We start from the raw sequence: 27,940 nt of genomic DNA on the forward strand, positions 1-27,940 counted from the left end.
ACAGCCCGGCGCTCGCTATGGAATGTTGACATAGCAGCTGGGTTCCTTGTTGACAGGCTGACGGCATCGTAGGTTTAACCAGTGAATAAAGATCCTATCTACCCACAACGGTGTTCCTCTTTACTACAGGCACCTTCACCCAGCCGAGGCATCATGATTATGTTCTATTGTATCGAAATGTATTCTTTTCATTGTATTCTGTGCGACTTTCTCATGGGAACCCCAATCTCGCTAGACGGTACCCAGAGATGCAAAGTAGGCCTCCAAATAGTCTGTTCTGATTGGTGTGTTACCCAGACCCTACCTTAGGACCAATCCAAATTGAGGGATTCTGACACTTTGCAACATTGGGGGGTGGTACACCGTCCCAAAACAGTATATCTACCCTGGGTTCACCTAGGGAAATTGTCCGACTTGTCTGGTTTAGCTGACCTGTCACTGACCCAACGCACTCAATAGGTGACTTGATACAGAGAGCTGCGGAGCACTCTGTCCGAAATTTGACCATAGACTAAGGTTTTACTAAACCTTAAAGTGCTGGCGGAGCACTTTGCTGGGAGTTCGCTGACCCAATCGGGGTCCTGATCGATAGCTGCAGAGAGGGTGGAGCGCAGGCGTTGCTTCCGAACTGCGGGTGCTGGTCGTATCCTGGTGGTCCTGTCCTGATCCTAATCTGGTCTTCCTGTCCTGTCCTGGGTGTCCATTCTGCACCTGCTGTCCATTGAGGGTTATCCTTCCTTGAGGGTTTCCTGTCCTTAACTGACCCGTGGCCAGGGTTTGGTTTCCACACCAGTCTAGGTAAATATCACTCTGAAACTCTGAATCTTGCACCTTTCTAAATTTCCTGTCTTTTGCTTCAATAAAGACATACCTTTGCATATGTTAATTTTCCATGCTTTCTCCCGCAACCATTGAATCATAAAGTTATTTGCATTTATTTCATAACGTGTTCCTATGTTACCCTACCTGTTAGAAATTTTATTTTGCATTGCAGTTTGTCATTTCCTGATATGGTCTAGAACATCCTTACTTAAACTGTCTAAAGAACTTTTGCCTTAAAGCATAGCGTGTCTCTCTTCATAGACTCTCCTATAGTTATTAAATTGTCCCGAACTCCTGTCTTATTTTCTCTGAGATCATTTTAGAATACTAGTCCTAATCAAGACTATCCCATCTTTAGTGATTCATCTTAAACGTTCTAATTCCTGATCCTTCGTTTTGAATGTGTCCTGGTTCCCTTAGTTTATAAATGGTTGCACTGACTTATTTGCTATTTAGCTATATACTTTCTGTTATTCTGATTATCGATTGCTTAATTACTGTGAATTTGATGATTTCTGAATTTTACTAAATTAGATAAAGACTTTAAAACTTCCAGTTGTCCGTGGTCATTTTACAAAAAGTATTGAATGTTATTTGTTGTGTTTGTATTTTGCTGCCTTTCCTTTTACAGCTAGCTCCCTGATCCATTGTGGTCATAGGTACCCGCATCGGTGGATGGTAAGTCGGGTACTCTGAGGAATAACGAAAGGAACTCACAAATATCTGATAGCAGACCGTGAGGTCATCCGATCAATGTATATGGTGATTTGAAATATATGGGCCCGAAGCCGGAAGTGGCGAAATTATTGGTCGGGTGACCCGCGCGCTCTATCAGTATTTTCTGGTAGCAGAGTTATGGTTAGGGAATAGTTAAAGGTTAGGTAGGACTAGTTAAGCTAAGTCAAGTCGGTAGCTGCTAGTATATTGATGCTGCTACAAGAGCGGCCGTTTCGAGGAATTGATCACTCTCTTGAAATGTGTTGCTTTTAAATTTATGAATTGTTTGAAAATGGTTATTCTTGTTCTTATATTGTTATATGTATTAATCCATGCGTATGTAAAACGTTTTGTTAAATGTTGTCGGAAATCCCCGGGGAATTGAAAAGCAAGTGGTGAATAGAATCCATTTGCTTGAGGTCGCAGGCTCAAGGAAAGTTAGGTGCAGGTTAGGTAGAACCGGAAGCACTAACTAGGGCTTTTTCTGAATACATGTGTGAATAAATGTTAGTAACGAGGTTCATTGGCAAAATTCCCATAGTGGCGTAACCTAATAAGGGTCACATCGGAAGAGTAGCAGGTTCATCGGAGCTTGGGTGAAAGCAAAGGGGTCCGCTGGGAAACCTTAGACTCGGATATATCCCGGAATGAGTGGATGGGTCTAGGGAAGTAACAGGTTCACTGATGCTAGAGTGAAGGGTAGGCGGAAGAGATCTACCCGTAGTGTGTGAAAAGTAAATGGAAGTAGTTTACTTGCAGTAAAACAACTCTTTCCTGTCTAGACACTTGAGCACTGTGGCGAATGTGTATTCGTCGTAAAATAACCAAGTACTAAGCACTTTACAAAGAAAGAAAGTTTCCGTTACCTTGCGAAGGGAGAGAGTCAGTCGCGAAGCGTCTCTGACGTCACTCCGTGCCGCGCTGGGATTGGTGGAAACAGCGGGCGGGTAGCGGGGCTGGAATTGTGAAGGAGGGGTGAGCGCCGAAGCGTGAGAACTGTCTCGCGAAAAGGCCGCGCACCCATTGGCCGAAAATATTTGAACTCGTGCACCCCATTGGTTGCACGGAGTTGCAAGACACATTCTGATTGGAAGTAATTTTGTAAACAAAGTTAAGCGTAGGAATCGTATGTGGCACTCGTATACTCCAGAGACTAGACCCGATCCAAGAAACCTAGGGTTTGAAAGGGATCAGTGGAAGGCTAATAGATACGGCATTATGTACGGAAATAAGCGAAAAATGTCCCTTGTAAATAAGGTAAAGAATTACTTCAAAAAGGACAAGCCGATTCAAACTAGAGAGGGCATTGTTATTCCACCACCAAATACTCCCGCCTCTTTCATGATGTTTGACAGAGGGTACAATACATGTGTGTGGTTAGAAAATTGGGCGAAATACACACAAGATGACGGAATAATGGCCTTTCCGTTGGAAGGTACCTTTAATGGTAGGATCTTGTTCAATTTAAGAACCCGAATGAATGAATTACATCCCAGACCGAGACTAACGCAGTATGAGGCATTAGAAGAATGGGAGATTGAGGCTTTCCAAAGAGAAAAGCCCCGAATGGACAAAGGGCTGACAAAGTATTACCCAAAACTGAAAAAAGAAACCCGAGACAAAAAGATGAAACAATGGAGACAGAGCATGATTGTTGAGGGACTGTTTCCCATGATGCCAGCAGAAGATCCTCCTGGGGGGGGGGGGGAAAGGACAGAGAAATCCAAGCACTGGGGGCCCCTAGGAGAATCAGATGACGAATTGTTAGATGACATATGCATGAGAAGTCCGCCTCCTTATAATGAGGGACACCGACCTTCGAGTGCAGGAGATATTCCCCGGAGACCCCTACAAAGGGAAGAGGTCAGGTCCGCAAGTGTAGGAGGGGATTATCTGATTCCTCCTTACACTGAAAATCTAGGACCCGTAGAAACCAGAAGTATTTACCCCAGGAGACCCGTGGGTGGGGAAACGGGATATTCACGGGAATGAGATTTTTGCCCTCGTCCCCCTTACGGAGGTGAGGTGAGGTCCTTAAGTTCAGGAATGCCACTATTGCAGCCCCGGGATGAGGAAGATCCGAGAATTCTAGGCACAGGAAGTTTGTTTCAGAAACCTAATTATGGCGGAGGACCAAGTGAGACACATCCCACTGCCCCGAGTTATGCTCCCATTCTAACACCGCAGGTGTTAGATGACAAATCCTTGGACAGGTTATTAGAAGAGAAAGAGCGGGAAGCGCTAGCAACCCAGAGAGCTGAGATAATACAGAAAATGTCACAGCTAAATGCAAGTCCTGAAGCCTTAACGATCCCAGTAACTATCGGACCAGTGGTTCCGTTGTACGGGGAACGTCAAGGAAGTCCGAAAACTCCAGTAATTACTCCTGTCATTGCACCGACCAGACCAGAACCATTAATCGTAGATGACCAGACAAGTGAGTGCGAGTCGGAGGTCTCACTGCTAGATCTGCCCGTTAGAAATACAGGAAAAAAGATCCAGAAAAGACATAATCCTTTTAACGCGAGGGAAATTCAGATGGAATCGACCTCAGGTACTAAGAGTGTCACCTTGGTGACTCCTGAAGAAATCGAAAGATGGAGTCAAGAATTTGAAAAACAAGCGTCCCCAACGAAACCTTTAGATCTCTACAAGCTGAGAATAGAAATAGAGGAATTGATGGCAGGAAACGTAGGATTAGACAGATTAAATACCTACTCCGAAGACGAAATGCTGTTTATCTGCAAGAGTCTCACCCGAAATACCCGAGTACTTCATGAAAAACTGACCGACACTGCTGCTAGCATGGGAATAGATATTTCAAGATCGAAACCGCTGCAGAAACCATATAGGGCAGATTTCTCAAACAAGGATTTGGAAAACTTGAATGTTTCAGGAAAGAAAGCACAGGTCAAGGAACTATTGACCGTATTGCAAAAATGGGGAGATGTGGAAAGGTGGAAAGCCAGATGGGTCAAGAAAAAGGATGAGGCCAGGTCTAGGCAGGCAACTCCCGAATTCTTGCTAAAGGAAGCTGACAAACCGGAACAGTTATGCCCTATGCGTGAAGTACCAGGTGGAAAGTATGTGCACGTTCCATGGTCCAGACAGGATATTGTGTCCTTTACTAACGATTTCCCGAAATTGCGCGAAAAGCCAGTCGACTGGTACAGGCAGGTGGAAAGGTTCGTAAAGGTGCAAAAATGCCTGTGGAAAGACCTGGATGGGTTCTTTGACATTGTGGTCCCTGTAGATCTATGGACCGAGTGTAAAATAGCCATAGCTTGGCCTAGTGAGGAATACCCAAGAGATGACAAAACAGGGGAACCATCGAAAGAAGTGATGAGAAAATATGAACAAGTAATTCAGCATCTAAAACTAAAAGTGCCAGCAAAGGAAACTGATTGGACCAAGATAGATAGAACCACGCAGGAAAGAGACGAGACAGTGCACTCCTTTTATGAAAGGCTGTTGCAGGTGTTCAAAACATACAGTGGTATAGATAACATCGAGATGAAGGATATGACACATTTTATTTACAGGTTTGTAAATGGTTTAAGACCCGAAATTTGTCTATGGATAAAAGATAACAAAATCTGTTGGCATACAAAAAAGATGGATGAGGTCCTACGGTACGCAAAGTACTGTGAGGACGAGATGGCAGAAAAGAAAAAGGCTCTCAAAGAGAAGGTTATGTGGGCTCAAGTGAAGCTCGCAGAACAGCAGGAAAATCAATTGAATAAAATGGCCAAAACTACTCAGAATCCAGGTCCTGGGGGTGGGGGTGGAGGAAAGCCCCGGCCCAAAATGAGCAGGGAGGAGGCTAAGAAGAAATTTCCCTGCCACCAGTGCGGAGAAATTGGACACTGGCGAGACGAGTGTCCCTATTTGCAGGATGATAACTCCCAAACACCTGATTTAACTCCACAGACGCAGAATGAAAGACCAAGAAAGACCCAACAACAGGTAAAAACGATTCAGTTGCCCCGAGCACCAAAGCAAGTGTTTAAGGGAAAATCCACGCAGGGTGAGGACGTAGAAATCTGGGGGAGCAATGAGAACAGAAATACAGCAACTTCGCAGTATTTACTAAATGATACCTTCCTTTGTGATGACCAGTACTGACGGGGCCTGAGAGGGGAGGACGAGGAGTGCGTACTTGGCGCCTCCTTGCCGGTAGACCAGTCGGGGCCATACATTGAAGGAAAGGTTGACGGAAATGATGTCACTTTTCTGTTGGACACTGGCGCTACCCGTTCTACTGTGAGAACAGTGGACGTTCCAAACCTACCCCTCTCGGGAGAAGCAATCCAAGTAGTGGGGGTATCTAATCAACTGATTAGTACTCCTGTTACCGAGCCCATGGAGATCTCAATTGGAAACTTTAAAGAAATGCATAGATTTGTCGTTTGTGACACCAGTCCAGTGAACTTACTGGGACGTGATTTGCTGTGCAAAATGAACTGTACCATCTTTTGCACACCAAAGGGTGTTGAAATTCAGACCCCCAGATGAAGATGGCATTTATAAATTAATGTTAATCAGACCCGACTCAGAAATTAAACGAATGACTATGCAGGATTTGCCCAAAGAACTCCAAGAAACAGTGAAGCCAGAGGTATGGGACTTTACCGGGAAAGATGTAGGATTAATGAAAAACGTAGACCCCATACAGATAGCAATAAAGGACAATGCAGTATACCCTAATACTAAACCCTACAGAATGAATGCAGAAGTGAGAGCAGGTGTTGCCCTGGAAATACAGAAATTGCTAGAAGGAAACATCATACAGGAAGTAATGAGTAGCCCATGCAACTCACCCATTATGGGCATCAAAAAGCCTAGTGGCAAGTACAGAGTAGTGCAGGACCTAAGAAAGGTAAACAAAATAGTGGTTCCTTGCTGTCCTATTGTCCCGAACCCAGCAGTGATTCTGTATCAGATTCCATGGGATGCTGAGTGGTTCACTGTGATAGACCTATGTCATGCATTCTTTTCCATTCCCTTGCATCCAGACAGCAAATTTCTTTTCTCATTTGCTTTCAACAGTCACGTGTATGTCTGGAATAGGGTCCCCCAGGGGTACACAGAGAGCCCCTCTATCTTTAATCAGATCCTGAAAAAATGTTTGGAAACTTTGGTCTTACCTGGAAATTCTGTTTTGGTGCAATACATTGACGACCTCTTGGTGGCGTCCAAAAGTCATAAGGACTGTGTGATTGACACCATTGCCCTACTGAATCACCTGAGTGAAAAGGGACATAAAGTGGCCCCTGAAAAATTACAGTTCTGTGCAAAATCAGTGAAATATCTGGGGCACCAGATAGAGAAAGGCATCAGAAAAGTAACGTCAGAAAGAGTGAGAATAATTCAAAAGATGCAGTTACCCCGTACTCAGAAAGAAATCAGAATGTTCCTTGGAGTGATAGGATACTGCAGGCAATGGATTCTGGGATTTGCAGTCCTAGCTAGGCCTTTGATAAAAATGACCAAGAGAGGAACACCAAGAGAGGAACACCGGATGTTGTAGAATGGGATGATGAAAGCTTACAGCCTTCACAAAATTGCGAGATTGTCTGTGTACAGCCCCTGCATTAGGAATGCCAGACTATTCCAAGGAATTTGCCCTGTTCTGTGACACTCGCGATAATTGCGCGTTGTCAGTCCTAACACAAGAGCATGGCACAACCAGAAGGCCAGTGGCATATTTCTCTGCCATCCTGGATCCAGTGGCTGCTGGATTACCAGGATGTCTGAAAGCAGTAGCTGCTACTTGCACAAGTTTAGAGCAGAGTGAATCCATTGTCATGGGACATCCTGTAACTGTGTATGTTCCACATGGAGTGGTGATTTTACTAACAAGAACGAAAACTCAGTATCTCACCCCTAGTCGGCTGACTAAATACGAGAGGATTCTCGTGGGTGCTGCAAATATAACAATTGTCCGGTGCAACATTCTGAACCCCGCCACTCTGCTTCCCGACTCCATGGATATGGAAGATGGGGAGGAAGATGAGCATAACTGCATTGATTTAACAATATTTTGCACAAAACCACGCCCAGACATTAAAGAAACACATTTGCCTAAACATGACATGGAATTGTTTGTGGATGGTTCATGCCTAAGACATGAACAAGGAGGCCTGAGTGCTGCCTATGCGGTAGTCTCCTTAACCAAAATTGTAGAAGCAGGTTATTTATTTGAAGTAAAGTCTGCACAAGTAGCCAAATTGATCGCTATGATAAAAGCTTGCAAATTGGGGAAAAACGTACGCCTAACAGTGTATACTGACAGTCAGTACTGTTTTGGAGTTGTGCATGACTTTGGCCAATTATGGCTACAGAGGGAGTTCCTGACTTCATCAGGTACCCCTATTCGAAATGGAAAAATTGTTCAAGACCTTTTAGAGGCAATCCAATTACCAAAGGAATTGGCAGTGGTCAAGTGTGTCGCCCATAAGAAGGACTTTGACCCTGTATCATTGGGAAATGATTTCGCTGATCGAGTGGCACAATTATGCGCCAGGGATCGATTGATCATAAATCCAAAACGGGGGGGCCCGGAAACAGCTGCCAACTTCGAGTGTTTGAAGAAGTGCCTACATGGGATGAAGTGAGAGAATGGCAGCAGGCGGCACCCTGGCAAGAGAGAGAGAAGTGGAAGGAAGAAGGGTGTAGACCAAGACGTGAGGATGGTGTCATCTTGGGCCCAAATGGTATGCCTGTGTTACCCAGACACTTGCTTGGCACAATGGCGAGATTGATACATGAGGGATCACACATTGGTAGGGACGCCATGATTCTGGTATTCCAACAGACTTGGTACAGCAAAAAGTTCAGGAAAGTAGCAGAGTCCCTCTGCCAGAGGTGCCTGTCATGTCAACAGATGAATCCAGGCAAGAGAACAATGGTGGAACTAGGGAAAATTGGGAGGTCAGGGGGTCCCTTTGTGAGAATACAGGTTGATTTCATCACCATGCCACGTTGTGAGGGGAAGCGTTATGTCCTTGTCATTGTCTGCCTATTTTCAAAGTGGGTGGAAGCTTACCCTACTCCCCAAAGTGACGCACTGACAGTAGCAAAGTGTTTACTGAAAGAACCGATACCTAGATTCGGGGTTCCAGTCACTATTGAATCAGATAAAGGCCGACATTTTCAGAATGATGTGATCGACCAACTCTGTAAGGCATTTGGGATCTCGCAAAAACTCCACTGTGCATATCATCCAGAGGCTTCTGGAGTGGTGGAACAAATAAACGGGACTATCAAAACAAGACTAGCGAAATTGTGTGATGCATCTGGCATGACCTGGGTAAAGGCCCTGCCTCTGGTTCTGATGGGACTCCGAAGTATTCCAGACCGGAAGACAGGCCTGAGCCCACATGAAATCCTGATGGGAAGAGTGATGAGACAAGCGTGGGTACCAGGAAGCAAACTGTTGAGTATTACTGATGATTTGGTGCTTGAATACTGCAAGAGATTAGGTGACCAAGTACGTTATATCTCTCGCCAGATCGGAGATGACGCCGTCGACAATCCAACGACTCCTCTCCACAAACTGGTTCCAGGGGACTGGGTTAAAATAAAGAAGCATACTCGGTCGAGCTGCCTGGCACCAAGGTGGGGACAGAAGCGCCAAGTAATCCTGGTAACGACCACAGCAGTGAAGTGTGCAGGTGTTCCCCATTGGATCCACGCCAGCCACACCCAGAAGGTACTACCAGACGAGGAGCCTGGAGAAGGAGGCTGTCCAGCAGAGGGGCCTGCAGAAGCCAGACCAGAAGTAACTGACGACGTACAGCCCAGTACCAGTCAAGCTGAGGGGTCCGCAGATGTTGGTCCAGGAGTAGTTGATGACGAGCTACCCAGAGTCCCGCCTGCTGAGGGGTTCCCAGAAGTTGGTCCAGAAGTAGCTGATGACGAGCTGCCAAGCATATGGCCAGATGAGTGGATACCCTTGATTGACCTCACCGAAGACCCAATCAGAACAAGAGAGCGAATTTGGGAAGGTAGAGAGTGGAATAGAGAGGAAAAGCAAGGCACAGGGGAAGAACCTCAGACTATTGAGATTCACATCAAACCTGAGGAAGGAGAAGGTCAGACAGGGACTGAGCAAGTAATTGATACACCTCCACTGACTCCTGATGTCGAAAAGGGACAGACTAGACATAGTGTAATAGTTGGAGCAGAAGAAAATCAAGGGATCGAAGTGCTCGAACAGGATCAGATAGGATTAGAAGAACGTGTTCAGGACACAGAAACAGAGACATTTGAAAGGCAAACACAAAATTCTCCTGAACAAGGCCAGTTTAGTAACCAGGCAGAAGAAATAGATACGAGCCCTGGAACTAGTCAGATAGGAAGGGAAGTAAAGGAAGCAGAATTGCCACCAGCAAATGAAAATAAAAGGGCAATAAAAGAAAACGAAGTCCCAGTACCAACTAAAAGACTTAAGAAAAGAAAGCACATTGAGCCTGGATTCATAAAGAAATTGAGACTGAGGATAAAAAACGGTAGAAGAAAAACGTGCAGAAGAAAGGAGAAGTTCTCGCATAGCAGAACAACCAGAAGACACTTCCAAAAGAAGGAGCGATCGAATAAAAAGACAAAACAAAAAGTACAAGTCTCCTGAACGGACGCTCGTTTTGGAAGAATTTGAGGATCTTGATATAACTGACGAAAGCGACGGAGAACCAGTCGCTGAGTACTCTGCCGAAGAAGAAGACGAGCCACCGTGAACTTGCACAAAGTAAGCTACTCGTGCAAAGACACAAAGAGGGGTCGAGAAACTTCTTCTGAGCCAAAATGTCTGATTCAAACGTGAGTGGTAGACCTAGTCGCAGTTGTTGCAAAACATGCTGCAAGGTATGTGTATGTAGTATAATTATAGTGATATTAGTTTGGATAGGACTAACAGTTTTCATTCCTTTTGCGGTGAGCAAAAATACTAATATTGACCCTACTCAGATTACCGACACTGAAGAACTGACGACACAGAGTGTAGCAAGACATGAGAGAGCACTCAGACAGACAAGACGTGACTTAGAAGCATCAGATGAGGAAGGACTACATTACCACGGAGTTAGAAACAAGACACATTTAAATGTTTTCGCAAACCTGTTAATACACTATGTAGAGACTATGGAAATTGAAGATTGCTATGTCTGCATGAAGCTACCTACCTCTGTGGCTGAAGGCGTGACATACCATCACTTGCCCTTGACATACGGAATATCCTGTAGCATTTTAGCAAGCTTATTTTACAAAAGAGGACCATTACAGTACTATTACTCTAACAATGACGTGATCTTTTCTGAACTTCCTATACGTGGGAACCTGAATCCTGTACATACCAAAAGTGACGTTACTCGCTATATGGGCGAATACTTCCTGACTATAGGTAATATAGACATAGGTGACGCACACAGAGATAACTTGACCTGCTCTTTGCGTGAGCAGGAAAAGATATTCCTGAACATGGCAGAGAAGAGGAGAATAAAAATAAAAAGAAAGGCAGATGACGAAAAACAGAAAACGCCAAAATGGGCTGAGGACATGGAAGGCACCTCAAAGGGTGGGGCGGGACCTGCTCTGTTGCTGGATTTTGAAAGGAAGGGAAAGCTATGTCTTCACCGCGAGAAGACTAGCTATTATAATAACATTTTCATTGGTTCCAGTGAATGTGAACATAATACAAGGTAATTGGAGGATGGGGTTTCAAAAATGGGTCAGAGCCTGTGTTTCCTGGAATTTATTATATATGTGGAGACAAGGCTTATTTCAAATTGCCGGATCACTGGTATGGAAGCTGCTATTTTGGCATTGTCTTCCCGAAAATATACCATGTGAATGAAGTTGCTGGAAGCAGTGAAAATACTAATGGCTTAGTGCGTAGTAAAAGAGAAAGCGTAGGTGAAATAATGGGTAGTATTTTCAGTGCACTGATACCTGGAGTGGGAGTGGTTCTGAACACTCACAGAATTTGCAAATTGTCCACTATAGTGGATGTGTTGTCTACGGACACAGCTCATGGATTTCTGCTGGTCAATACCGAAATGGTTGCGATCAGATCAATGGTTTTGCAGAACAGACTTGCTCTTGACACCTTATTAGCAAAAGAGGGCGGGGTCTGCCGGATGTTGAAGGCGCAACATTGTTGCACTTATATTCCGGACAAAAGTGTGCAGCTCAAAAGATATGTGAAAAACATTACTAATTTGGAAAAGGAACTCAAACCACTCGAGGTTGATAGTGCCTGGAAGAGACTGGTAGATGGTCTCTCAAATGTAGGTCATTGGCTTGCTGGCTTAGGTAAAAGCTTATTGTTTAAGGTACTGATGCCAATTGGAATTATAGGTCTTATCCTATTTTTCATATTTGTCTGTTGCAAATGCCGTAAGGACACAAGAAAGCATCAAGTGAATGCCAGAGGAGTGAAACGAAGTGTGGATGAGCTTGAATTAGAGGAAATGAATAATCAGATATACAAAAAGGTGAAAAATTCTCACCCTACCAAAAATGAAAAAGAGAAGCTGGATCGCTTGCTGGAAGAGATAGAGTTGTATAAAGTGTGAGAAGTTGGCATCTGGTTCCATTATTGTTGTGATGATAGTAAATATCATCAAAGAGGGGATTGATAGAGCAAGCTTCGCATTGCGACTTGCTCGAGTCATGAACCTCGCCTGTGTAATCAATTAATAAATTTGTACGTCTTACTAATCTTTTATTTTATATTCGAACGAAGTAGAGGAAGCTTGCGTATGTGTATTTCTAATACAACTAATCCGTGTTCCTAAACATGGCCGCCGCTTGGTAAATGGCTTCTGCGCATGCGTCAGTCACACTCACGTGACCTGACGTAGTTATAAGTTTGGTGGGAAAGGGTGCGCATGCGTAATACACAGCTCTCGTGAATAACGTGGTGATGCTTTTGTGAATGTGTATATGTTGCTAACATTTAAACTGCATAGTATATTTTTATAATGATAAGTTTAAAGTACAAAACCAATGATGTGTTTTTCATACCGTCACTTCTATGTTTAAATTTGTTTTCGCTTACTTTTCATGTATCCTCGACTCGGAGGGGTGCTGGGCTAGGGAGTCCATCTTGGAGGGTATTTCTGCGCAGAATCGCTAGAAGCTGCCATAGCATTGAACTCAGGCCAAAGAAGGTTGATGCCAGAGCCACCCTGGGAAAGGGCACCTTCACCCAGCCGAGGCATCATGATTATGTTCTATTGTATCGAAATGTATTCTTTTCATTGTATTCTGTGCGACTTTCTCATGGGAACCCCAATCTCGCTAGGCGGTACCCAGAGATGCAAAGTAGGCCTCCAAATAGTCTGTTCTGATTGGTGTGTTACCCAGACCCTACCTTAGGACCAATCCAAATTGAGGGATTCTGACACTTTGCAACATTGGGGGGTGGTACACCGTCCCAAAACAGTATATCTACCCTGGGTTCACCTAGGGAAATTGTCCGACTTGTCTGGTTTAGCTGACCTGTCACTGACCCAACGCACTCAATAGGTGACTTGATACAGAGAGCTGCGGAGCACTCTGTCCGAAATTTGACCATAGACTAAGGTTTTACTAAACCTTAAAGTGCTGGCGGAGCACTTTGCTGGGAGTTCGCTGACCCAATCGGGGTCCTGATCGATAGCTGCAGAGAGGGTGGAGCGCAGGCGTTGCTTCCGAACTGCGGGTGCTGGTCGTATCCTGGTGGTCCTGTCCTGATCCTAATCTGGTCTTCCTGTCCTGTCCTGGGTGTCCATTCTGCACCTGCTGTCCATTGAGGGTTATCCTTCCTTGAGGGTTTCCTGTCCTTAACTGACCCGTGGCCAGGGTTTGGTTTCCACACCAGTCTAGGTAAATATCACTCTGAAACTCTGAATCTTGCACCTTTCTAAATTTCCTGTCTTTTGCTTCAATAAAGACATACCTTTGCATATGTTAATGTTCCATGCTTTCTCCCGCAACCATTGAATCATAAAGTTATTTGCATTTATTTCATAACGTGTTCCTATGTTACCCTACCTGTTAGAAATTATATTTTGCATTGCAGTTTGTCATTTCCTGATATGGTCTAGAACATCCTTACTTAAACTGTCTAAAGAACTTTTGCCTTAAAGCATAGCGTGTCTCTCTTCATAGACTCTCCTATAGTTATATAAATGTCCCGAACTCCTGTCTTATTTTCTCTGAGATCATTTTAGAATACTAGTCCTAATCAAGACTATCCCATCTTTAGTGATTCATCTTAAACGTTCTAATTCCTGATCCTTCGTTTTGAATGTGTCCTGGTTCCCTTAGTTTATAAATGGTTGCACTGACTTATTTGCTATTTAGCTATATACTTTCTGTTATTCTGATTATCGATTGCTTAATTACTGTGAATTTGATGATTTCTGAATTTTACTAAATTAGATAAAGACTTTAAAACTTCCAGTTGTCCGTGGTCATTTTACAAAAAGTATTGAATGTTATTTGTTGGGTTTGTATTTTGCTGCCTTTCCATTTACAACTAGCTCCCTGATCCATTGTGGTCATAGGTACCCGCATCGGTGGATGGTAAGTCGGGTACTCTGAGGAATAACGAAAGGAACTCACAAATATCTGATAGCAGACCGTGAGGTCATCCGATCAATGTATATGGTGATTTGAAATATATGGGCCCGAAGCGGCGAAATTATTGGTCGGGTGACCCGCGCGCTCTATCAGCTGGAATAGGGAAAGTACAATTTTCTAACACAAACATGCATCAGTTCGGCTCTGTACTAGTTGAAATAAAGTGTGATAATCTTTAAATCAACAACGTGGGGCAGAAATGAGAATGCAAGGCAAATCTAATGTGTGTCTGACCATCTCAAACGTTGTAGTAGGCTATGACTCGAGAAAAGCATGTTCGTTGTCAAAAGAAAACGCGTGGTCGTGCATCTTGAAAGGTTGCCCAACAGCGAAAAAATGTGGGAGGCGGGGGTAAAGCAAACAGAATGGTTTGCGAGTTGTGCAAAGTGTTGATGTCACCAGTGACATGGAGCTGTACTGGTTAGGAACTGCCTCTCCTCCTGCGACAGCAGGTCACACTACAGCAGTCAGTGCCCTTTTCTACTGATTTTTAAAAAAGTTTTATTTTTTTTCATAGCGCCAAATTGGAACACGGGATTTAGATGGCTTTACAACAGAACCGGGCTACTTCAAACATTGTTTGCTTTACAGGCAGAGGGAGCTAACGTGATTTCATTCCAGTAAAAGAACGGCAGGTTCCAGCTGAACATCCTGTGCCATGTGGCGATGGCAAAGCCTGGAAGCAATTATCTAAGCCATGGCACTAATCATTTGAACGAAGTAGTAATAAAATAAAGGCAGGAGGCGCTACATCGATATACAAACAGATCGATATTTAAGGCACGTGATTATACGTTCTCAGAGAGAGCCCGGTAGCAGCCAAATGCTGGGAATCTAGTTATTTAATGCATATTAAAATGTGCTTGGTGCACTGTGCTTGAAATAAAATTAACTAATAAAAAGTACAGCCTTTACAAACAGAGGCTGCAAAGGAGAGCGAGAAAGCAACTTTTACAAGGTAGGATTCAAAGGGAGGGTGAGAATTGGCAATGAAATGTGCCACTGCCCTGATCTGCAGATAAAACACACTATCTGGAGGAGGACTGCAATGGACGTACAAGCAGCACCGAGGGATTAATACATCCCAGGTGGAAGAATCACACTGAAAACAGTACTGGAAGACATTGCAACAACATTAAAATCGAATAATATACAACGGACGGCAACAGGAAGAGAAACTATCTACCAAATGTCACTGACTTGGGCAGTGCACATTGAGGTTTGGCGGTAGTAGGGGAGAACTGAGCTGATCAGGGCAATTAATAACAGCAAAAGACAGAAAGAAGCCGCAGCTCAGCATGCACTCAACACGGGGATGCTGCAGATAGAAGAAACGTTAACATGAACGAAGGTTCATTTGAATGCAGACTGGAGAAGCAGAACACTGCCACAATATGCATTATTCTACATGGCTCAACTACTAGAGGACTTGCAGGAGTCCGTGATGCACACTGGAGAGATCATGCAATGCTCGTAGGGGTACTACACTCACCTCCGGTGTCCGATCCTTGGGCTTTTTCCGCAGAGCCTCTTTAAACTTGGGCTCCAGGAGGGAGCTCATGATACGAGTTTCCAGAGTTACTGCCGGTGGAAGTTCCAAGTCTGAGCGCTGGAGTCCTCCAAGTGCCGAGTGCACGGCTCAGTGCCAGGCAATGCAATCTGGGGGTCCCGGGCAGCTGCTGTCCGCACACGGGTCCCTCATCGCTGCTCCGGCCCGCCCATTACTTGGGCTCAACTAAAGGGGTTGCCAAGTTCCATGATGCTGGTCAGCACAGGCCGGGCGGCCACTCCATGCTCCCCTCTCGCTACCTGCAGCCCACGCACAGACCCCGGCAGGGAAGCCGCGCGCTTGGGCTGGGACAGAGGCGAGGGGCGTGCGGGAAGCTCCAGCCGGGACAGGGCTGGCAGAGAGGAGGCGGCGCGAGCGGTCCACAGGTTTCAGACTGGAGCCCGCCGAAATGAGAAGAGCGCTCTCCGAGGCGGCCTCAAGTCCTCGTTACTTTCAGAGGCTCCCGGTTCTCCTCAGTGAACTTCCCCCGCTCTCATACTCGTAATGAACACAACAAAAACAAAATGCCGTGACGAAAAAAGGGGCGGAGGGCGGGTGACGAAAGCCGTGACGAAAGGGGCGGGTCAGTGAACTTCCCCCGCGCTCATACTCGTAATGAACACAACAAAAACAAAATGCCCCCGTGACGAAAAAAGGGGCGGAGGGCGGGTGACGAAAGCCGTGACGAAAGGGGCGGGTCAGTGAACTTCCCCCGCTCTCATACTCGTAATGAACACAACAAAAACAAAATGCCCCCGTGACGAAAAAAGGGGCGGAAGGCGGGTGACCAAAGCCATGACGAAAGGGGCGGGTGACGAAAGAAGGGGGCGGGACTTAAAAAAGGCACGGGAACGCCCCCGATTCGCGTCCGGACGGGCAAAGAGTGACGGACAACAATGTCTGCCAATGGCTAGCCTCCATTTATGGAGCTAGCCAATGGTAGACTAAGGCGGGACATTGCCACATACTGTAGATCAACAGATTTCGCCTGCGCGAACGCTGCTGTGCAGCGGACGCCAGGCGAAACCTAAAAAAGTTCAACCCACCAAAGCGGTACGGGATTACTAGTTAGGCTATGGGATGCTGATAAGAGAGAGACAGAAGGGAGAAGAGGCTACAACCAACAGAAACAGAGAAAATTAAAGAGGCAAGCATACGGACCAATAAAAAGTGAAGGCAAATATATTAAAAACAATAGATTTTAGCAAGCGCTGTGAAGGCAAAACATAAAAAGACATACTACAGCCTTTCCATTCACACTCTCTGTACGCCAGCAAGATTGTCACACAATTCATTTTAGAAACTACCAAAAGTAAACACCAATTCCAAGTTAAAAGAAAAGGCAGCACTTTGTCAGTGGACAAAGCCTGACACTTGACCTCTGTCTTGGAACGTGACAAGATAAAACACAGAATTTAAATGCATCTTTATTGATCTGACTTTCCAACCCAGCAAAAATATGCTCGACCCACAGATTGGGAAATGGTGGCCTAGGTACTTTTTATGCATGAACAACACGATAGCCTTAAATCAAACACAGGTTTTGGTATACAGAGTGCATCCTGAACCCACATATTTGAAGGCACTCTCATGTGTGAAAATGAAGAAAGAAGTCTTGGTGAAATAATTGACTTGCCTAAGATCACACAGTTTGGTCAAGCATGAATGACCCCAGGTTTTCTGGTTTCACACTAGGCAATTCAGCAACTAGATTGCCATCTTTTGTCTTCTTCTTTTTCAAAGGGTACTGCTTTGTTTTTATTATCTGAGCAATCAGATAGATGATGGGTGGCAGGCAGAAGCTCACCTACCTCCAAGAATACTAGACCAATCCGTTCCCTTTCCGCCAGAGGCACATGAATGTCAGCACTGTCCAACCACTGATGTAATCCAAAAGCCATTTGCAGGTAGAGGCAGCTTTATATGGTTTTTTATTGTTTCTCGTGGTGCCAATCTCCCTCTATCTAATCTACCCACTTGCAAAGTGCCCATAAAATACATGAGCTCCCATAGATACCTGTGCCGAACGCACTTCGCCAAGTGGAATTCCATTTCGCTCAATTATAAGAAGACCGGTGTTCCTGCACATGGATTTACAGGGTGCTGGAGCAACTAATCTGATTTTAACTAGCTGGAAAATTGATCAGGTACGTACAGTATCTTTAGGACAAGGCTGCATAGAAGGCAGGACCCCTTCCATCACCCTTGCCTGAGCCTCAGACAAGAAACAATGGGGTGGGGGCGGGGGACATTACAAGCTCTCCCCTACCAGCCAACATTATCCACTCTATCCTACACCCCTCCCCCAGCTAACCACAGACCCGTGCACCCTGTAACCACTCTACATGTTGCATGTCACGCTCAAATCAACTGTGATTTATAATAAAAAGGAAGATTTGGAGAATACAACTCTGGACACAGACCTTGTACTTTGTTTAATTGGTTATATGGTGGTACACTGATTGCTCTTTAGGTTCAACATTGTCAAGTCCAGTTGAGGACTGCACCTGGACAGTGGGAGCTTAGACCGTGTGCGCATAAACTTGGGATATTTCCCTCTTTGATTACTTTGGGGATAGCGGGTTATGTGCTAGTTGCTGATGGTTTCACTGTCAAACTGTTGTAGCTTTTCTAACACAAACAGAGGAACTTCACCACACTAACTTCAATAAAATACATACTGCATTAGAGAGATGCAGTGATACTGTATTATATTGTCATTTGTATAGCACTTTCCCAACCCTTGAGAGGACCAAACCAAAAATATTGCAGAAACATTTTTTTATGTTCTTACTGCATTGAAACTATTGATAATGTAAGGCACCGTTTAAAGAGAAACCTAAACGAAAATACAATATATTCCCTCCTCAGGATTTCTCAATGACTAATTAATACCAAAACCGCCAACGCCTGGCAACTTTTAGAATCACGTGCAATTGTTGCCTTAAAAAAGGTGTACTGTGGGTGGTCTAGACCCTATTGTTCTGTGACATTCATATGGCTTGTTCACGCTAGAAAGGTTGTTTGGGGGGTTTTGGACGCAGTATTGGGCCTGGTAACTGCCAAAAATGCCTGAATAAGCACATCCCAATGTTAGCTCCTTTCATCTCTATGCATTTTCTTGACCCCACTTTGATAAATGACAGGTATTGCCTTGTATTGTCGCGTCTATCAACACTCGTTTCTCCAATATCCATGAGTAAGCAAAGCTATACACTTGTTTATGAGAGTTTCAGCAATATCCACACAACAAAACACAGGCCAAACTGCACTCACATAATTCTGTCCTTCAACTGGTTAATAATGCTTAAGCAAACGCTCACTTATTTCCTGTTCAAACTCACACAGAGGCATAGCAACAAAACTTATTAAGAGCATAACTCTGGTCTTGATGCATGACGTCAAATATTTCTTCATTTAGGTTGCATGACAAACATGCACTGTTCCATCTATAGTACTCCACACAGTAGCATGCTACCCCTCCACAAATGCACTTTGATGCCTTTATATAAATACAACTCAACACACCTGAACCCTTCAACACCGTGAGATCATATTAAAAGCTTAATACAAAGCTACACAAATCTCTATTGACATAACTTATCCCTGCCTTCTATTAACTTATACTCTTTACTTAGACCCTGATTCGAAGTTGTGCTTTGAATTACGGGCTATCAGATGGGAAGAAGATGGGTAATTTTGTTACACATTAAATACCCCATATCAGGGCAGCAGTAATTACAGTGTGCACTATCACCTGAAGTCTACTTAACTTAGAACGATGGATGGCCTCAGTCTCCAAATCCATGTTTGCGCTTACATTATGCATTATGGTTCTATTCAAAAAGAACATTATGCATTATGGTTATATTCAAAAAGAACATAACTTACAATATTAGTCTGTTTGGGATCTCAAAGCCCACCTAGTTTTAACATATTTCTACGTGCTGTGACCTCATAGCCACTAATACAGCTCACACTATGCCTTTATCCTGACAATACAATTACATATTATCAAAAAGGAAGGGGGGAAGTGAGGTGTGGACATGAGAGTGTGAGCTCTTGCATTACGATTAAACCATAGAGGATAGCTAAAAGGATAATCAAGATCATGCATAGATATGAATGATACACAAGAACCACTAGACTTGCCTGATATGACAAATGCCCTGCCTATGGGGACATTTAGAACCTGATGGACAGGCCGCAGATCTGGCAGGGAAATGATACCCATGGCCTTTGCCACTCAGACAGAGGACCTTCCGCCCTACTTACAGGTCCCCCACCTGCCTGGTTGGGATTTGTGCGCTGTGGGGGCAGCAGCTGTGGTGGCACCCCCTTCAGAACATTGCAGGATTGCTGAGCAGCCATAGTTTTAAAAGCATCCACTCAGCAAAGTTATTTGTATGGAGAAAAACTCTCAAAGCGGAGTTTGTTTGATCAATACAAAACACAAATCTCCTGACACACAGGGAGCTTTCTAACTGCCTGTGAATGACATTCTACTCTTTTCCCGACTTTATCCACCACGCCATGGCTCAATTTCTATTGTTTCTTGCTCCATTTGTAATGCATGCAGTCTTATCCTGTACAAAACAGGATTCTTTTATATTTCGAAGGCTCTTAAAACTCACTTCATTATCTTCAAATCTTTTCTGATGTTGTCAGTCCGTTCAGCACCAAGATGACTTATGGCATTCATTGTACTTTACGAGTAACAAGCCAAATCAGATCTTCCATATATATATGCTCTCAATATAGTTAGTGGGTGTGTTAAAAATTAGGTTTCTGGTTGACAGAGGTAAGCACAGTGTCCAAGCAGGAACCACAATCCTAGTCGGGGTAAGTTGGTAACACACTCTAAATTAACATGTACTCACCCTCTGGTACTTGGCACAGAGCAGTCAGGCTTAACTACGAGTCACTGTGTAAAGTGATTGCGCACATAACATTCAGTAACAGTGAAAAACACCACAAAAAGATTCCACATCAGTTTAGTAAACTGAAACTTTGCAGGGGAGATTCTTAATCTAAATACATTCTTGACTCCACAAAATATGCAAGACTGGCCCAGAAAAAACTGGGGCGCAGCGGATTTTGTGGCAATGGCAGTTTGTCCGCTGTGTATATCTTCAACCTGGCTGGATCCACAACCTCCCTCATTTCAGGAATTGCAGGGGTGCTTTCTTTGAAAATGTTATCTGGAAGTTTCACTATATGTGCGCAAGGGAAGAAGGGCAAGACAGAAAGGCGGGTGAATTTGGTGGGCTTTGTTGGATTAGACGCAGTCTCGTCACCAAGATAATGCTGGTTCAACACACTGACTGGGTTAAGGATAAACAGTATGTTTTTTTTTTATGCCCATGTCATGACAATCATGGTATAATGACAATGTTTAATAAGTGTATCAGCTATGGTAAAGATGTTATCATTTATTGGTAGGCATCAGAGTTATGGGTTTCAAAAAGTATCAAGCTGAGAATAGAGATGAATTTGTATTTATGCTCGAATTTGGTTTTTACCCATTACTCTATGCACCTGTCGCTTTGTGTTTATTAACAGTATTTATGAAAGAAAATGGAAAAGTAGCTATAAAAATGGTTTAATAATAGAAGCAAATAGTATTTAAAGGGGTAAAATGGTCTTGCTGGACTGAAACAAAGTCAAGAATAAAGGCTGCCTGCGATGGAACACAGGCCAGCAACAGGACCCATGCATGGCCTGCTGAGCAAAGTACCTTAATCCTTGTTGCAGCATGGAATGCGGGGTGCGATCCGTTGATGCTCCTCATGCAGTTGAGATCTGCGCTAGATTCTCCACGTAGTAGTGGTGATGCATTGGTTACGTGGATGAAGCGTCAATTTCGGAGTGCAGTGTTTCCAAATGCATCGATCCTGATCTTGCTGCAGGCAAGCGTCAGTTCCGATCAGTGAAATGGTGCCAATTCACAGGTTCTTAGCAGATGAAGCACTTTAAAGTCACTTCCCAGGGACCTGTACTGGATAGGCACCACTTGGTAGACCAAGACGTTCAGCAAGTAAAGTCCAGGTGCTGAGTTGAAGATGAAAGTGAAGTCTTTGATATCCCTAAGACTCCAGCAACAGGATGCAAGCCAACAAGCCCTTGGAGGAACTTAAGTTCTAGGATTTAGAGAGCAGGTCCAGTCCTTCTCACTTCCAGACAAGAAGCAGCAGGTAGCAGGCCAATACAGCAAAGCGGCAGTCCCTACTACAGCACAGCAGTCCTTCTTCCTAGCAGAATATCCTCAATTCCAGCAGTGTTCTGTGTCATTGGTCCAGTACGTCAACTCAATTTGGCCTGACTCAAAAGAGATGCTTTGAAGTGCACAAGAGCCTGCTTTTCCTTCCCTGGCTCCAGACTTACTACGGGGGTTGGCAACACTAGTGTGGGGACAGGGCCCAGACCTTTCAGGTGTAAAGTGTCAGCTCTTTCCTCCACCCTGCTCAGGATGAGCCATCAACATGCAGATGGCCACTCAGTCACACCTACCCTTCCTTGTGAGGGAATGCAGGAAGCCAATTATCGTCCACCCCACGTGTGTATTCTAGCGACAGGAAGAATGCACCACATGGTTTAAGTAAGAAAATTACAACTTTCAAAAAAAGTGGCATTTTCAGCACTGCAATTTAAACCAACTTCACTGTAAGTTGTGCTTTTCAATTATGAGTCCAGAGACACCAAATTTGGTTTTCCTATATTTTCGCAATTGGAAACTACACTTATAAAATGTAATAAGGCAGCCTAAATGTTATCGTATGGGAGAGATAGGTCTTGCAGTAGTGAAAAACTAATCAAAAGTATTTCACTACCAGGATATGTAAAACTTAAAAAGAACATGTCCTACTTTTTAAATGCATTGCACCCTGCCCTGGGCTTTCCAGGGCCTACCTTAGGTGTGACATATGTAATAAAAAGAAATGTTTTGGGCCTGGCAAGTAGGTTAACTTGTCATGTCGACATGGCAGTTTAAAATTGTACACATAGGCCTGAGACAGGTTAAAAGCGCTACTTGAGAGGGTTGCACAATCAGAACTGCATGCGCAATAGTAGCATTTGATTCCTAGTCCCTGGGCACATGTAGTGCACTATACTAGGGACTTATAAGTAAATCAAATCTGCCAATTGTGGATAACCCAATGTTACCATGCTTTATATACGGAGCACATACACTTTAGCACTGGCTAGCAGTGTAGATTTCTACAACCAGCAAAAAACAGGAGGTCAGAAGGCAAAAAGTTAGGGGAAACCACGCCAATGATGCCAGGTCTAACAGGGTGCCTTTGAGCTCTTAACGCAGAGACAGTGGCAATTTTAGAAGACATCAGCATCAATGATGGGTTGTAGCGCTTGCCCTCTGGTGACAAAGCACTGTCACCTGAGAGGTAGCTTAGGTATTTGATGGTTAACCTACAGGTAGACTGAGATGTAGCTGAGCTATGGGAAGCCTGAACATATAATTTATGTCTAACCACAGACATAGCCTGTGTGCAAAATTGCCTAGGCAGTCAAAGGCTTTCAAATAAAATAAACAAGTGAAGGACCCAAGTCAAGGACAATTGAATAGCTGAAAAGGGTGATCTAAAATCATCAATTTTTAATAAAAACAAACATATATTTGATGCAAAAACAAGACACCTACAGTAAATCAATAATAATAACAGCTAAATGACACAATACTAAAAATTACAGCCAAAAAGTTACATTTAAAAACATGATACAGTATCAAATTATAACAGGAACACCAATCATGGGGGTGTCCAACCGAATTAACAATGCAGTACTCGACGCGCGTTTCGGCGAATTAACGCCTTCTTCAGGAGCCACAAAGCAATTTCATAAAAACCAGGGATTAGCTCGGTCAATGCTCATAAGTAAAAATAGATGAACCAAATTGAATCTGATGTGGATACACGTAGACTGCGATCCTAAATAGGGTATGCTGTCTGGTAGAAGTTCATATTAAAAGCCCGAATAGAAAATGAATCTATAGAGTGATGTCTCTGAACCTGGATATTTCTTATATGGTGGTGCCGAAAACGATAATCACGACATTCAGACCAAAACGATTAAAAAACCTCACAATGGAGTTGTAATGTTCGAGTTAAGTTTGATCCAGTTAAAGTTGATCCAACCAGTGTGGAGTTTAAAGTGTCAGGATCCGTAACGGCGGGTAGGACCTTACGTAGGCAGGATATGAAAAGTGAATGCGTCTTCCGTAGCGCGAATGATGCGGCTTGCCGGGTGTCGGGTAATGATGTTATCGTATGGGAGAGATAGGTCTTGCAGTAGTGAAAAACTAATCAAAAGTATTTCACTACCAGGATATGTAAAACTTAAAAAGAACATGTCCTACTTTTTAAATGCATTGCACCCTGCCCTGGGCTTTCCAGGGCCTACCTTAGGTGTGACATATGTAATAAAAAGAAATGTTTTGGGCCTGGCAAGTAGGTTAACTTGCCATGTCGACATGGCAGTTTAAAATTGTACACATAGGCCTGAGACAGGTTAAAAGCGCTACTTGAGAGGGTTGCACAATCAGAACTGCATGCGCAATAGTAGCATTTGATTCCTAGTCCCTGGGCACATGTAGTGCACTATACTAGGGACTTATAAGTAAATCAAATCTGCCAATTGTGGATAACCCAATGTTACCATGCTTTATATACGGAGCACATACACTTTAGCACTGGCTAGCAGTGTAGATTTCTACAACCAGCAAAAAACAGGAGGTCAGAAGGCAAAAAGTTAGGGGAAACCACGCCAATGATGCCAGGTCTAACAGGGTGCCTTTGAGCTCTTAACGCAGAGACAGTGGCAATTTTAGAAGACATCAGCATCAATGATGGGTTGTAGCGCTTGCCCTCTGGGGACAAAGCACTGTCAACTGAGAGGTAGCTTAGGTATTTGATAGTTAACCTACAGGTAGACTGAGATGTAGCTGAGCTATGGGAAGCCTGAACATATAATTTATGTCTAACCACAGACATAGTTCTGCTGCCTAAAAACCAAACAAATCCATGAACGGTTTCGCAGAGGCACTACAAGACAGATGTATTATATAATTTAACGAATGCAACGCATGTTTGTGATGGTGTCTATCCAGAGGCAGTAGTACACTAGCACCCATCCTGTGCAGACATTTCATTGCGGTGTACTGCTGCTTCAAACTAGTATGGTTTGGCAGCAAAATGGATAGGAAGCCTTTTTCTGCTGTAAAACGAAGCCCAGGCCGTCAAGAGCAGCATAACTTCAATATTGGGTATGACATATTAGGAAACATAAAAGCATTGCACAATGAAAACATTACTTTGTGCTCTATTTGTTTCAGTGATACAATAACAAACTAGTAACCACGTTGTTTGCCAGTTCTCTCTCTTGTACTCCATTCAGGGTTGTCCATTTCTCTTTGCAGGCTAGGGTAATTGCTATAATTAGTCTACACACCAATATAGAGAACACAGCCAACATTCTCAAAGGAAATGTGAGCAACTTGTAACAAATCGTGTATTCTCTAATGCACATTGCTCCTGAAGGATCCAAACTGGAATGGCGAGCAACAAAAAAAAAATTAGAGATTTAGGCACAAATCTCTGTACTCGGGGTGAATGCTTGACAATGTTCAGCATTCTGTCCATCATCTTTTTGAGTTGCTGTTGGAGTGGCCTTTGCAAGACATTGACCATCAGCCAGAGTGTCTATATGTTCTAGAGCTTAAATGAATACTTGTATTTTTTGCAAGCTTGAACACCATCTGTTACAAAGCTATCTCAGTGTAACTACCTTTTTTAATAGTTATTTAGGCCTATTGGCTTTCTGAATAGATTTTGCTCAATCATGTCATAAGACAATTGACCAGTGTTGGGTGTAATAACAATTTTATTTAGGATATAAGATTCCTGGTAGAGTAATTAACGAGCGATAATACAGAAAATTGGTACTACTAATTCAGTCTCATTAGGACTCGGAGAATCATTAGTAATCAAACCTGTGATTTGGCAGCCACACATTCTGAAATCATGTGCACAACCCACTAAGCTCAATATTCTGAGACCTTATACATGTGTATGGCCTCAACCAAAAATATACTGAAACATCCTGATGAGCAGAATGAAAACATACCTTTGTGTAACACTCGGGTACGAGTATCTTACTGAAGATGGAATTAAAAATCTCTCATGAGCTCATTATTATTTCACAGAAGGAATTGGAAAAAAGGGGTTCCCGTTTGAAATAGCGCTGCAAACACTGGTTGTAACGTTTTTTATTTAACTGGAATTTATAGAAGCTGCTTCTCAGTTGGCAAATCACTCATCCGCCGTTTTCAGAACACGGACAGTAGCCTAGAAACATCGTAAATCCATTAAAACATGTTTGTTGTATAGGTATAGGGTATGACCAATATGTTTAAAATGCACAATGTAGAACTATTTTCTGGTCTTGGCTCTAAGGATAGTTTTACCCCATTGTTTGAAGTTAGCCCCGCCTCCATTAGTTGATCTATTACTGCTCCCCATCCCCAAAGTGCAGGTCTAGTTTCGCCCCTGGTTAAGGTTATACTTTGGGTATGCACTATATATAGTACACTGATGACCACTTAAGTGACAACCTGCTACACTTACAACGCATCCGTACCGCACTCTGTGCACTTCTTGTGCCTCACAAGCTGCCTAGCCAACCCCATCGGCTTTACAACGGACTCACCATTCGAGCGCAGAATACTCTTTACACACACATTGTAGTAGGAGGTATACGATTTGCTCAAAACGCATAATGTGCCCAACCTAACACACACTGGCCATCTGTTTGGGGTGCCTAGCCTGCACGGTTCTTAAGGACCACAAAGCCTTCCATATGGCTGCGCAGTAGGTGCGTTATTTACTATGCACTCATCCCCGAGTTGGTCCAGTTGGCTCTGCAATCTCGCATTGTGCGTTGAAAAACATGCACTGGTTTATAGGTATTTCCCACGCCCCTAGTGTCGGACACTGTAATACGCTATCATACTGTGGGGCGCTAAGCCTGCTCTACGTGAACGCTGTGTGCTGCGGTGCTAAAGCGGTAATACGGGTACACGTTGTGTCCTGTGAAACGTGCCTTGTCTTAAATCCAGTAAACCCCTTGCTCGGTTTCCATGCTGTTTACCGAACCCTTGTCCCCCACGGACCCCCTACGCCCTTTCTGGGAAATGTAGTTTCATGGAGCCTTATGCTCCTTACCTCTCAATGACATGAAGAGTCATTGAAACAGTTCCACGTGTTGCGAGGAGCGGGTGACCCTACACGCATCCTTTTAGAAAATCGAGTTCACCCCTTCCACCTAAAGACTTGTACTGAAGGAACCAGCTCAAACACTTCAAACTACAAATCCCAGAGTGCCGCATGACGGCCGCTGTATAGGCAGGAACCGCTGCGTGTTTATTGCCAGTGGAATAAAGGGTAAGTATCAGCTTTTATCCCTTGCCGAACAACTCTCTCGCCCCCCACCCGCGGGAGGCGCCTCACCGATGTCTATGGCGAACCTCTTGGCGTTTTCCAGGTTGCGGAAGATCTCGTCCGGCGGCAGCGTGATGCTCTTATCCAGGCAGTCCCCGCTCCTGCCACCAGTGATCGCCGCCATCTTGGATTTCCTTCATTCTGCATGTTGAAATATGTGCATATATTTGCATACCTAAAGCCTCTATGCATAAATTATGCTAATGAGCACAATTGAGATTTCTCCCAGAGTAAACCGTGTAGTGTGGTACTCACATGCCAGACTTGCTTGGGTTCCGCCCATTCTTAACTTTCTGAATATTAAGCTTGCAAAAAATGAGCTTAACTCCAAGAGCACGAGCCGAGACATCCATATGTTGGCATGTAAATCGTGCAACAACTTCTAAAATTAAGATAAACGGTGTTCTAAATTCCAAACCGTGTAATTTTATAGCACGCAATACAGTTCTCTTCAATGCGTTGCCATGTCCTGGCTCTGAGTTGTACTTATTAGATATTATAGTTTCTAAATATGAATGTATGATACCTTGAAATAGTGAGTTAATTGAGTGGATTCCGAATAATCCAAGAGATCCTAATATTTTGGATGCATACGCTGTCCTCGAATGCGGACTTAATCAAGAAAAACACCTCGACTTTTGACCGAGGGGACTCCACCGATGCACAGCAATGACGCAGTTTCAACTTTTGCCACTCATTCAATTAATGCAGA

General features: G+C 43.9%; 1 protein-coding gene across 2 annotated transcripts in view; it reads right to left on the minus strand.

Annotated features, from left to right (window-relative positions):
* Positions 1-27,385, minus strand: part of PANK4 (pantothenate kinase 4 (inactive)) — a 483,727-nt gene extending 456,342 nt beyond the window's left edge. Inside the window, exon 1 of one of the 2 annotated variants that reach the window (XM_078642473.1) lies at positions 27,238-27,385. In XM_078642473.1, coding sequence (XP_078498599.1) covers positions 27,238-27,352 — 115 coding nt within the window. In that variant the 5' untranslated portion in view covers positions 27,353-27,385. Of the gene's footprint in view, positions 1-26,952; positions 26,997-27,237 lie in introns of those variants that run through there. The other variant, XM_078642474.1, reaches the window with a different exon arrangement.
* Between the last annotated feature and the right edge of the window lie 555 nt (positions 27,386-27,940).

This window comes from Lissotriton helveticus, chromosome 5_1 (genome assembly GCF_964261635.1).
Source record: "Lissotriton helveticus chromosome 5_1, aLisHel1.1, whole genome shotgun sequence".
Classification (NCBI taxonomy): Eukaryota; Metazoa; Chordata; class Amphibia; order Caudata; family Salamandridae; genus Lissotriton; species Lissotriton helveticus.